At 38.3% G+C, this 13091-nt stretch overlaps 1 protein-coding gene across 2 annotated transcripts in view; it reads right to left on the minus strand.

Moving 5' to 3' along the window:
• The window catches only part of NAV3 (neuron navigator 3), a 272512-nt gene that overhangs the window by 12031 nt on the left and 247390 nt on the right, over nt 1-13091 (minus strand). Inside the window, exons 27-32 of one of the 2 annotated variants that reach the window (XM_050896718.1) lie at nt 11776-11948; nt 9170-9235; nt 7905-8058; nt 4743-4917; nt 842-939; nt 81-176 (exon numbers count right to left, since the gene is read on the minus strand). In XM_050896718.1, coding sequence (XP_050752675.1) covers nt 81-176; nt 842-939; nt 4743-4917; nt 7905-8058; nt 9170-9235; nt 11776-11948 — 762 coding nt within the window. The remainder of the gene's footprint in view (nt 1-80; nt 177-841; nt 940-4742; nt 4918-7904; nt 8059-9169; nt 9236-11775; nt 11949-13091) is intronic. The other variant, XM_050896725.1, reaches the window with a different exon arrangement.

Raw genomic sequence — 13091 nt, forward strand, 5'->3', positions numbered from 1 at the left:
ACAACCCAAAGAATACAGAATTTTTCTTAAGTGAAAAAGAAAACTGAATTAATACTTGAGCTAATTTTTCAGTGTCTTACCTTAAAGAGACGTCTGATTACACCATCTAAAACGTCCCATTTTGTTTTTCCGCTGACTCCAATTGATCCTATCAGATATGCATGTGGTTTTTGATCCTGCAAAGAGAGATTTTTGGAAACTGGACTAAAAATGGTGGAAATCAGTTTTCTATGAAGATTCATAATTTTCCCAATGAAGAAAAATAATATTATTTAGAATGTGATGTTACAACTTTGTTAATAATTTCTGTGCCAGAAATAGGTATAGAAGGTATTACTTTGGTATACCTTTATAAGGAAGGAAATACAGTATCTTATTCTGCTATTTGATTGCATCTGTGTTTATAAAGAGCTGAATAGAAATAAAAGTTACACTGTATTTTTGCAAAGGTTTTGCAATACAGAACATGAAAACACAACAATGCAATTCCAATTGATTACCTCAGCAGCATATTCATAGTTGCACCCTAAGGGGTCCAAGGCATAGATCTAATTTATAACGACTTTTAAATGGAGACAGCAAGTCCCAGAACATCCTACTACTAATTAAACTGAGAATTGGTAGTGTCTGAGGCGCCACAAAGGCAGGAGGAGGCCATATGACATTAGTCTATGGAGAGTGCCTGCCTGTATTGAGCAGGGATGACAGAGAAGAGAGCTTCTATCTTTAGGATATTTGCCTTCAGTTCCTGGCTGAAAATACTGCAACAAGTTGAGCTACTATACTGCAAGATTTGCCTGAGCTATAATTCTGCATCTAGACCTTTGGGTAATGATCTTACCTTGGCTCGACTATAGCCCTTGTTTATAGTGACTAAAATTTTCACGCTGTGACCTTCTTTGTGGAGCGCTCCATCAGCGACATCATCCAACAAAATATCTACAATAAAAGAAGGGAAGTAAAGTGATCAACCTGACAAATCACATCAGTTATGTTCACATCATCAGTTCAATATCTGTTCAAAGGCTTTTTCGGTTAAAAAGAAAGGCAGCCATCACAAGAACTTGCAATCATTTTAATCTGTACTTATTCCTAATTCACCTTTTCTGTTGGAGATGAAAAAAAAAGTTACAATTTGTCAATTTTTTAAGCAATATTAGGAGCTTTAATCATGTAGAAATTAATAAATTCTTGCATTATAGTCTTGCTTTTGCTTTCCTTCTTGGAACTTGTTCAAAATTACCATACGTCCATGAAGTAATGTTGTTTAAAACCCAAATTAAGTTTGTATCTTTGGGCACTCATTGTGCCCTTTAGAATGTTGTAAGGAGAAAACAAAGAAATCCTTGCATTGATATGTTTGCTGCTAAGTAAAGCAGCATTTAATTTCTCTTTCCAGCTGATTTCTTTACCTTCTGTACACATGGCATGGATAGAGTCTTTTTTACCCCCACAATACAGGCTTACAAACAGTATCCATTAGAAAACCACTTTGCGGTCCTCCAGAATATGGGACTCCATATTCAGCCATTCCTCTAAGAAAAGGTTTCATTTTTCTTGGAGGTAAAGAGTGATTCTGATCTGCTCTGTGCCTCTGTTTCTATCTCTTCACTAACTCCTAAAACTAGAGAGCAGGAGGATGTATTTCTTACTGAAGGCTGAGCCTGCAGCTTTATGGCAAGGGATAAAACTGCTGTCTTCCTCTAGAAGTTCTCTCAGAGATTTTACTGTTAGACATTTAAACTATCAAATTAGGAGAGATTATGGATTTGCATTTTCTTCAAAGGCCAGCACAGTAATCCGCTACCCTAAGTCCTGCTCGTTCTTATTGTGGTGATTGAAGAAAAGCATCGACTTCATGTCATAGGCTGCACAAGGTCAGATTTCATCCAAATTAAATGAGGTGCCAGTAAGATTCAGTCACTTGCTTAAAGCAAAACCATAGAAGACTTATGAATATGACTTCAATGAATGTATTAAAAAATAAGTCCTCACATAAAATGTTTGATAACTTACACCCAGATCTAGAAAGCAGATTCTGCGGTTGGTTTGGTGGTTTTTTGTTGTTGTTGTTGTTTTTGTTTTTTAATTGATCAAATGAAGAAGCATTTTTGTTGTGAGCTTAAACAAATCCTTGCTTGTTTTGTTCCAGGCAGACAGTTTTTGTGTGCCACCAACACTGAATGTTTCACTTCACTTGTCTTGTGTTTTGGCATATGGGACAAATCTTAAGAGTTTCCATAATGTCATAGTTTGTCTGAGGACAATTTACAATATAACTGATCCCCCTGTGAAATTTTTCAATCTCTAAATGACCCTCGCGTAGCCTTTTAAATACATTCTTCTGTCAGTCTTTAGGAATGAGGAACCACTCTGTGGCTAGAAAAAAATTCCACTTTCTAAGAGCTCTCCCTCTCACTGGCACAAGGGGCTGAGAAGATGCCCAAGGGGGTCTAATTTCATGGTGGTGCTAATTGCTTTAATTACCTCCTGCCAGGCCTCCTCCTGAGGTGCCCTATGGTGGCTCCAGCTTACTTCTTGTCTGAGCTCTGGCACTCTTTTCACTGGACAGTCCAGACAGAGTCTTGTACTGGTCCTTGTTTGCGGCTCTTTACTCTAGTGACTGACTGAAATACGAGTGTCTGTGACCACTGAGCCCCTTCCCAGCTTGCCACTCACAGCTATCTGGAGGAGACAGTCATACCCTTAGGAAGTGGCAATGGATAGCTTTGGTCATTTCCAGATGACCACGGTTATTTGGAGACACTGGTCTCCCAGAAAGTGCCACGGCATTTTTTAATATGAGCCAAAGCCCTCGTTATCTCTCTCAGCTTAGTTCCCAGCATGATTAACCTCTCCATATCTCAGGGACTTTTGTTCAATAGTACTCCAGCTGCTGCAGAAATCCCACAAGACTTGGTGGGAAGCTGTCACCCTTCCAGGTTCTCTGGCACAGCAACAAAATGATACTCACAATGATCAAAAAGGCTGGATTCATAATCAAATTAAATCCTCCACTCCTCATTAGGCATCCTTATTTCTTTAATTTCTTATAACCAAAAGTAATTACTTTGCATGCTAGAAAAACATTTAGAACCAGTAACACAGAAAATTATATAAAGCTTATAGAATCATAGAATCATTTAGGTTGGAAAAGACCTTTAAGATCATCGAGTCCAACCACTTCTCCCAGTCTTCCTGTTCTTCTTCCTGTTCCTTCTCCTACTCCTTTTTCCCCTTTCCTCCTCCTCTTCCTCTTTTTCTTCCAGCTTTTATTTCTTCTATTCTTTTGCTAAACTCTTCCTCCTGATTTTGTTCACCTTCGTTCTTTTTCTTATCTTTCACCTTCCTGTGTTCTTCTCCCGGTCCTCTTTTCCCATCTTATTCTCATCCAGTTCCTCCTCCTTTTCTTCGAACTCCTCCTCCTCCTCTTCCTCCTCCATGTTTATTCATGTATCTAGACAGAGTTAGTGCCAAGCGACAAAGTGCTAATAGCTGCTGCTCATGAAAGAGATTCTACAATCACCATTTGGAAAAAAATTCTGTTCTGGTTTTTTTTGGTTTGTTTTTTTTTTAATGTACGTGGATGTGTGAGCAGGAACCATAGTTAAACTTTTTCTCCCTGTTTTTGCAACACTTCATTGTATACCGAGGCCTAGCTCAGGCTCATCCATGCTAAAAGTTAAACCTGGCAAAAAAGTAGGCTGGAATGTAAATAAAAAATACACTGATTTCCATACAAAGTCTGATATTAACCAGAAGAAATATTCAAATATCCGTGTAATCAATGACTGGCAAGATAATGCAACTAACTGCCAATCCACATTATAGTCAGGCAGTTTGGCACATTCCCAGCTGCACTCTTGCCTAGACTCTTTCTACAATTATTAGCCACATTTTTATTGCTTCCAGAGACTGCATTATACTTTCTGTGGAGTCTACGCTAATGAGCGCTGCTTTGCTTCTGCTCTGCTCCTGGTTCTAATGTTAGAGACAGCACTTCTGTTTCTTGGCTACATTATCAAAACAAGTGTAGAAGGCTTATTATCATAAACTCTATGGCATGGAAAATAATCAAATGTTAATGTTCAGGATGTAGTCCAAAGTTCTGCTTGCTTTCCCTCATTCACTGAAGACAATGAGAGTGCTTAATAAGCCAGGCGGGGTTTGGCTCCTGTGATAAATGGTGATTTGGTCCAACATAGGCTAACTAGCTATATCACATTAAAAAAATGTAAGGGATAAAGCTAACTGAGACCACCTTCTGCCACAGCTGCAAATATGAAATGAAGTTAAGGGAGCTAACTGAATGATAAAAGATCTGTAAACAAAAAAAAAGAAAGTTTCATGTACTATGCTCATATTCATCCCATAGGGACAAGAGAATATATCTATACAGTTGTCAAGTATACTACAACAGATATTGTCCTTTTCAAATAAACTGTAAACTAGATGACCAAAGAGTATTGTAAACTAGGTAGGTAGAGAGTATCACGGCTAGGAACTAAGCAAACATAATGAACAGTCTGTTACTATTATTCAGAGCCTTCTAAAAGCTACATTTTCAGAAATGACTGCCAGCATTCTTCCTCATCTCCATTAGTGAGTGTATATCTGATGTTTACCTGAGTGATATGAGCTGTTTTGATTTTCAGGCATGCCTCATATATGGCCCATTGAGAGGACAAAAATAATAATTCTTACTAATTGCTGAGGCATGCATGTGCCCAAAATATGTTTACCTGATGTAACAGATTCTGTGATGTTTAAATTGTTCAGAGAAAGTCCTAGTGACTGCCGTGATGAAGAAGATGATGTGCTGCTTGAAGACTCCGATGATGGCCGGGTAGGCTTTCCAGTATTTCCAGTCTCTGCCTTTAAACGATCATTTTCAGCTTTCAGTATCTCAATTTCATTCTGTATTCAAAAGAAATCAACATAAAAGTACAGGAGGTTATTCTTTTGGAAAACCACTGGGGGTGGCTATTCTGGTGCCTGCTGTTCTCCTGCAGGAGCTAACTAGTTTACCACTTTCACAGCCGTACGTAGCACTATACATCAGAAGTATAACAGAGTCAGTGAAAACTGGATTGCCTTCACTTCTGAAATGAAAGGAGAAAACCTCTATAACCTTGTTTTAGCTTTTGCCTCAAGACAATTCCTAAACAACATAAGCTTCAAGCTTCTGTGTTTATTGTACAGTTGACCATAATGCAAATGTGGTGAGAATTTTCCCAGCTATCCCCAGTTTTATAAGCTACTTTCTATTGTCAAATATCTTAGGTAACAGTCAGTTAAGAAAGTTATTGTTAAAATCTTGGATATGTCAATGTTTCTAAAGTCACAGAAAATTATTACTGCCATTGAATGTAAAATTTAAGCAGTAACTTCACAGAGGAGAAATGAAATTAAAAATGGACAATTAGAAATTGATAGTTTAACAGTTTCATAATCCTTCTTGCTATCAGATAGTACTTTTTGATCATTCAAACATGAGATTGTTCACATAACGGCCAGCAAACCCTCTTTGATGAAAACATACAGTGACAGATGAATCAGAACAACTAGGAATTTTTTTAGCTAAATCCTCTGTGGTGCCAAGTGATTATTGAATGTACAATAATAAAATGAAAACTTAGCCTGAGAACAGCCTGGTACCAGCGCAATCTAGCTTTCAGTCGCTTCACGAAGCACAGTACAAAGCAACTGCTTATTCTTGCAGATGGTTTTGCACATCAAATTTAATTCCACATTCACTAACACTCTGCTAAAAGTCCTATTCTTTTATGAAGGCTGTACATCTACATTATACAAGTAAAAACATAAGGGATAGCATCACAAAAACCCCTGCAACAGCTACAAAAAGATTAGATCATATAGGCAAAGGTGAGGAGATAGTGAAAGGGAAGGGACAAACCAGCAAAATAGTGACAGGAGGTAATAGATGAGTGCACAAGTTTAGCCTGGGGTTCAAATCAGGAGCTATGGTGAAATGAGTCACATGATCTCCATCTACTCTGCAATTTACGCTGATTAATTACACAACCCTTAGCAGTCTTCATTCAGCTGAGCTTTAGATTTTTAAGGTGCTTTGAATACACACAGTATTTATATGTCATTCCCACTAATCCTACTTTTTCCCCTTACCAATCCTCGTCAGTCCTCCAAAATGTCACAGAGTCTGGCAGCTCCAAGGTGGCTGCCTGTCCTTTTGGGAAAACTTCAGAAGAAGTGGTGATTACCAGAGACAGCATCTGAACTAGTCGCCTCTGCCCAGCTTTGGTGAAATTCAAACTTTGGAAGCCTGTGACTACAGCAGACTCCTCTCTCTGGGGAGTTCACCTGGTTTAGGCACTCATATCCCAGTGTAAGACCGTAATCAGCTGATAAGCCTTCACATCCTGTTCTCCACCATTGCAATGAACTGTATTCTATCCCGTGCAGTTCCTGAAAACTTTTTAGTGGCTCCAGATCAAATGCTTTACTTATGTCTGGACAATTGAAACCCATCTTTATGGACCAGTTCTTGATTATTCTTCCCCCTAATTGAAGTTCAGCCAAATATCCCATAGCAATGTTGGCACCTAGTGGTGTGAGCACCTGGGAGGATGACGGGTACCATAGATGTTTAAAGGTGTGGCTGAGACTGCTATAGGCATGGTATATACAAAGAGGTCTAGAAAAGACAGCAAGCACACCAAATCTGGTAGTTATGAAATCAGCCGCTGTGGACATCTCTACAAAAGTGCCTACAGGTGCACCTGACCTAAGTACCCAGCACAGAGCAATTCAGCTGACAAGCCACTGGGGCTGGATTCAGCTGTGTAAATGTGGGTTTCCAGCGTCATTGTAAACACGGTCTTCCATGGGTAGAATGCTAAACCTACGAGTCCTGTGCAGATGCAAATACCTGAGGCTGGTTCAAATGGTAATAGGTTCCTATGCTCAAACAACTCCATTTCACCCTCTATACCTATCTTAGGATGATTTTAGGATAGCTCTCTAGGCCCCACTACTGCAGGACTAAAACTCAATTGACTACAACAGGAGTTTATTACCTAGCTCATACCTAGACATCTAAATGTAGCTGTCCTAGTCTCAACCTGAATCCCCACCCCATGGCCTTGATTCTGTTTCCCAAATACAGGTTTATAGTGCCTTCAGGGATGTCCTAGGTATCTCACCTGTCATTCCAGAAGGGCCCAGATCTACTGAAGGACCTATGTCATACTATGTGGATGTTGTAGATACTTTTGGGCACCCAACATGATACTAGACACTTGTATGTGGGCAACACAGCTGAGTCCCATAAAGCTCTGTGCTCCACTGAAGAACACTGCCATTCTTTCTGCATCCTTTCAGCCTCATGAAAGGGAAAGTCTTCTGATGAAAAATGTGTTCAGGAAGGATTTGAAGCAGTGTCACAAAATAATGTAGTGAAATTTTAGTGATGCTGGATACAATAATTTAGTTCAATTTTACATTCTTTGCTTTGGCAAGCCACAACTGGGTTAGGAATCAGAAATGATGAGAGAGTATGCACGTATACCCCTGCCCCCCACACAGCCCAAGGATTTAAAGCTCTCTAGAAATCACTTCTTGATCTGCTTGTCTGTCATGTTGCTTTCCCCAGTCATAAGGTTTAGATAACAAATATCCTTTGGGCAGGGATTATGTCTCCTTCCATATCTCTTAACCACATTTTAGCTATTAACATAAATGCTAAGAATATCATTATTATAAGGTGAACACTTATCATACCCATCCTTTGGAAGTACTGTCAATCTAGCAATTTACATTGTATCGACAGTTTTTTGGTATCCGAAACAAAGTACTGGGAAAGGAAATACACCAGGCATACCTTTGGTGTGCACCCCTGTCATCACTTAAGCTACTGCACTGACCTGCATGCGGTTCATGGCTTCCCGAATCTGATCCAGATGGTGTGCAGAGCTGAGGGCTTCAAGACGAATGTCCGTTAATTTTAGCTCTTTCTCCCTCAGCTCGCTCTTTAGCTGAAGAATAATTTCAGCCTCTGCCTCTGTGCACTCACAGATCCTAAAGAGGAGCAGGAAACAGGCAGGAGATTAAAGGAAGGTTCTCCCCCAAAGCAGTGCCATTACTAAATATCAAAGTAAAGAAAACGCTTGCTGCTGGTGAAACCCTTGAGTGAAGAAAGAATCTTATCAAAGAAACATGAAAAGGTTCAAATTGCAAATTAAAAAAGGAAAAAAGCCCTCTCCAGATGAAATGATCAGCTTGCTTTATACCATTCCAGTTTAGTTAGATAGTTCACTATGGTGAAAAAAAGTTATTAAAAACTTTTCAGAAATCTTTTTTTTGAGAGTGTATCACCGATTGGTTTTAATTTGATTTTATGTCTGCATCATTTCTTTGGTGCAAAGGTTATGATTTTCCTAAGTAGCAATAGTCAGAACTGAAGTATGCTGATTAAACTGTACTACTGATATTTATTATCTGTTAGGCATCGACAGCTTTCTCTGTTTTGAACAGTACACAAAGAGACAGTCCTTGAATTCATGATCTAGAAGATTTTGATCTGTAATGGTTTTGATTTGTGATGGTTGACTTTTTGCCTACAGTCTGTCATTTGGTAATGTATGGTATCTGAAATCATGCTGATTGGTTTTGGTTTTTTTTCCTTAAAGACTGGATTAAGAGTAATCACCATGTGATTATTTTTCATGAGCAGTAATTTTAAGGGAAGAAACCATTACATTGTGAGAAAAGATCAAAACATGACTGGCCCAGGGACCCACAACTGTCCACTTCTCATGCCAGACTGTTTCGCCTCTCTGTGTCATCATCAGACCTAGACCTGTTGCATACAAGAACCAGTAGAAAATAAAGCACTGAATTTCAGCTACCTTGTTACACTAAGCAATATTTTGAGTCAATTCACTAAATGTTATTTGTTCTTTATTACTGTCACTATAAATAGTTAATATTTGCAGAACAATTTAAATATGAAAAATATTTTATAATAATGAGTATTATTATTGTGATTATTACTACTAGTATACAAACAAGAAACAGAGGTCAACTTTTAATTGCCAGAATGCATGCAAATGCATTTTGGGAAAGAAGATGCAGCACTCTTCAGGTCAGCAGTTGGGTGTACAACTCCATGCCCCACACTCCATTTTACCGGGATCTATGCTTGTAGACCACGTGACCGTTTTGCCTTTTCTTTGGTGCCCAGACTAGAGATGACCTGCATACACACGTATTAGACAGATGCAATTGGAAGAAAGTAAAGGTAATGGTTTAGAACATGAGACTCAGGTCAAGAAAATATATAAAGAAAGCGTAAGCAAAGGGAAGATGAAGAAGTTCATGGCAAATAAAAAAATATGTCAAATTGAAGAAGGAAAATAATGAATAACATTCACAACATGCACAAATATTTTAAATGTGAGTAAAAATTAATAACGGCATATACCAGGATTTTTTCCCATATATTATGATACAGTTCTTTGTTTGATGTGCCCATACCTATGCTAACGAAATCAGAAATGAAATTTTATTTACATGCATATATTATCTCATACAACAGCTTGGACAACTGGGAAGTCACTTATCTATTTGTTGGCTATTTTCTTTTTGGCTTTTTTTGCAGTACATCTTGAGAGGGATGGACAAAAAGACCTTGGCAAGTCAGCTTTAAAGAAGATAAAAATAAAGTAGAAAGCAGGTCTACGGTTCTGGAAGAAGCAGGAAAAAGCTGTCTATACTGGTAAGACAAGCAGAATAGAAGCAGAAAGTATGAATAGAATTTTCTTTTGCAGATTCCAGAGCCCTTCAACACTCAGCTCCAACTGTAAGATTACATAGAAAGATGAGACTTCATCAAAAGGAAGAAAAACAAAAAGTAAGTTAGCGTTCCTGAGCAGTCACAAAAAGAAGCTCAGAATCCTGATCAGACTTCAGACAAAGGTTCAAAGTAGTTAGAAAGAGTTTTACTTTTCCTTTCTTGTTACAAACTCAGGATTTTTAAATCAATAGGTTGCTCTGGGTAGAAGGAGTAAGTAAGTTATGATCTTTGAACAGAGGCTGCCAACAATTATGAAAAGTCTTGAAGGCGACAGAAGTTTAAATTATGCAATGGAAAACCGAGTCTTCCAAAGAAAGTAACATTATCAGTATAACAGACAAATAAATTAATCTAAATAAATATATTTTACGTGATCTCTCTGTGGAAGGGAAGGAATCTATGTTATCCTGTGTAGAAAGGTCACAATAAATAAAAAATGCAATAATATGATCAGAAAGATCAGTGTTTAAAAATGTTAGGGAGGAAGAACCAGAAGGCTGTGAACTGGACAGAATTTAGGAAGTTAAGGCTCAGACACCAAATAGCCATGGGAAGAGCTTGGGATGAAAGACTAGACATGTAGTTTTGCCCCTGATAAATTCTGGGAACACCAGTACATCTAGAGAGCAAGTCAAAGAGACAGAGTAAAAAGCAGGGTTGGCAGAAAGGAAACAGGATAAGGTTATGAGAGCAGATCTGTGAATCATGAGTAAATAATTTTGTAGAATAAAAGTGTTTTGTTTAAGTTCAGCCGCTTTCTATTAAGGCCTTTACTAGTGATTTTTAAGTTGATAATAAATCAGACTCAAGGGTCCCAAACATGTAGAAATCCTCCTCCCAAAACACACATATACCTGAAACCATAGAAATGTGAGCTTCCTATAAAAAAACCCAACAAAACTAGAGATCTGGATGAGTTATTCCTCACTAGTCTGTATGGAATGTGAGGAAAGAAAAACAATTATTGTGGAGGGGTTTCTTCTGTGGGAATATTTGCTGTCAAACTCCTAAACCTAGTATACAAAAATCATTATAGTCTGTAAAAAGTTAATCATAAAAGGCACCTAATGTAACGCAGGGAAATTCTATTCTAAAGCTCAGTAATCAGTCACAAGACTAGAATTCCCCGGGTGCTTTAAGGAAGAGTAGTTGTGACCTGATTATTCTCAATTAGGACAAGGAAAGTAAGGCTGGCATCAGTAGCATGCATTTGTTGGTTCAAAGAGGTTGATTTCCCCAAACTGGAAAAAGTTATGAGTATGAAAAAAAATTAGGTAGAAGAATATGAATGGGAGCTCAGAATTCCGTAAGAATAATATATTAGACATCCAAAAAATAATGAAGAAATGGGACAGCTTTTGACTGATGACTTGTTCTCAGTCCTGCAAACTTAAGGATGGTGATTTGAATAAAAAATAAAAGTAAAATCCCGCAAAAAATCCAAGCTGATTAAAGAAAGGAAATAGATTGAAAATTATATAAATCAGTAGCTACAAAGTAGATAAAGTAATAACAGAAGGGATGAGTGTCTTGTAAAAATTCATAGCTACCTGAAAAATAAAATGACATTTTTAGTATGTCATGAAGAAAGGAAACTGCAGTATTTGGCCTTTACTAAGTGGATATGATAAAGTTGTTAATGGTGCAGGGAGAGCACAACATAAGCTTTTGGATATGCATTTGGAAAGAAGTTTTCACTGCTAGATGATTTTGGGTAAAGGCTGTGAAAGGAGGAGAGAATGACCTAAGAAAGAGATGTTGGAAAAGTAGTGTGTAAATGGAGGGAAGCACACAAGAAATCTGGCAAATGGATGGAGCACAAGATTAAAAGATCACGGCTGTTGGCAATGGTTTCTGAATTGCAGATGGCCACACTTGAGGAGGTCTGTTTCACAGTCCATCCCATTTGGGAAGAAAGGTTTGCCAAGAGAGAGACTTACGCAGATGCTGACTGTGACGGTTTCATTGATGTTGCCCCACACTCTCCTGAGCTGTGGGGCAATTTGGGTGATGAAGGAAGAGAGGAGTCTGTCAGCTCTTCTATGTCCGAATGTGAGGAAGGAGGCTTGGTGGACTTCTTCTTTCCAAAGGCCTGTTTGAAAGAGCTTCTTAGCTGGAAAACAAACACAGAGCAAGATTATTTTCCTCATCACGGCAATTTGTGTGCAGCTCATGTTTTGAAGAGTTAGTTTGCAGATGCCATCCTAGCCACTGCCTGAGGTCAGTATACAGAAGCAAGGTATTAACATATGCAACACAGTATCTCTAAAAACATGATACAGTGCTTTGTTTTGACTTTATTAATCCAGCGCAGCGCAAACGTAATGCTATGGAAAAAGTGCAGGACCGAGTGATACGGCTATGGGAGAGGGGTGCTCATTTAAAACCATTAAGCCCCAGTGGAATCCCATTCCCATGGCATTCCCTTCAAGGGCTGGCTTTAAATAACCACTTTGCATCTAGGTACAGGCAGAACCTGCTGTTACTAAGTGCTGAAATCAAAAGACAAGTCCAATTTATTGGGTTTGCCAATTTACTTTCCCCATTAAAAATTTGAATGGCCAAACTATGCAAATGCTATGGTTTGGATCACAAGCAAGAGGATTTAAGCTGGAACATGAGGCTTGCTTTGTTGTACTGCTGAGAAGAATGTTAGCTGAAAGGTATATACTCTTTGCTGCAGTTTCCTTTAGAGTAGTAAGATCTCTGAACGTACAAGCATTGCCTTTTCCCTCTAGAAGCTCATATCCAGTATTGAAAAGGGACAGAATAGCCAAAGAGCCATTTATTTCAGGAGCCAAGATGACAACAGTTGTGTCTGCAGTGAATTTTAACTAGCCCATTTGTTGATACCTTTGTCTAAATACAGAAGTTGTTCCTCTTAGGAAAAATGTGGTTGGTTTTTGGTTTTATTTTCAGAAAGTTGTTCTGATTAAAATTGTATAGAACTCAATGACAAACTGGTTCCTCCATAAAAAATGAGGTATTCAAACATGTTATTTTCATGATATAATTGGAGAGTGGGGAGTGTGACCACTGATCAGAGAAACATTATTTAAGTCCTTTCCAGCTCATGATATCTAACGAGAAAGAAATGGATTTTGGCTACACTCCCCCTTTCTATAGTCTAAACTTTGAGATTAAAATGAATAGAGACAAACTGAGAAGACATACAGGATAATCTGTTTTTAGAAGGTATAAAAGCCTACTGCCAAAATAAATAGCAATCATGCCAAGATAGGGTTCTTTATAGATG

Source organism: Gymnogyps californianus, chromosome 1, assembly GCF_018139145.2.
Source record: "Gymnogyps californianus isolate 813 chromosome 1, ASM1813914v2, whole genome shotgun sequence".
NCBI classification, from domain to species: Eukaryota; Metazoa; Chordata; class Aves; order Accipitriformes; family Cathartidae; genus Gymnogyps; species Gymnogyps californianus.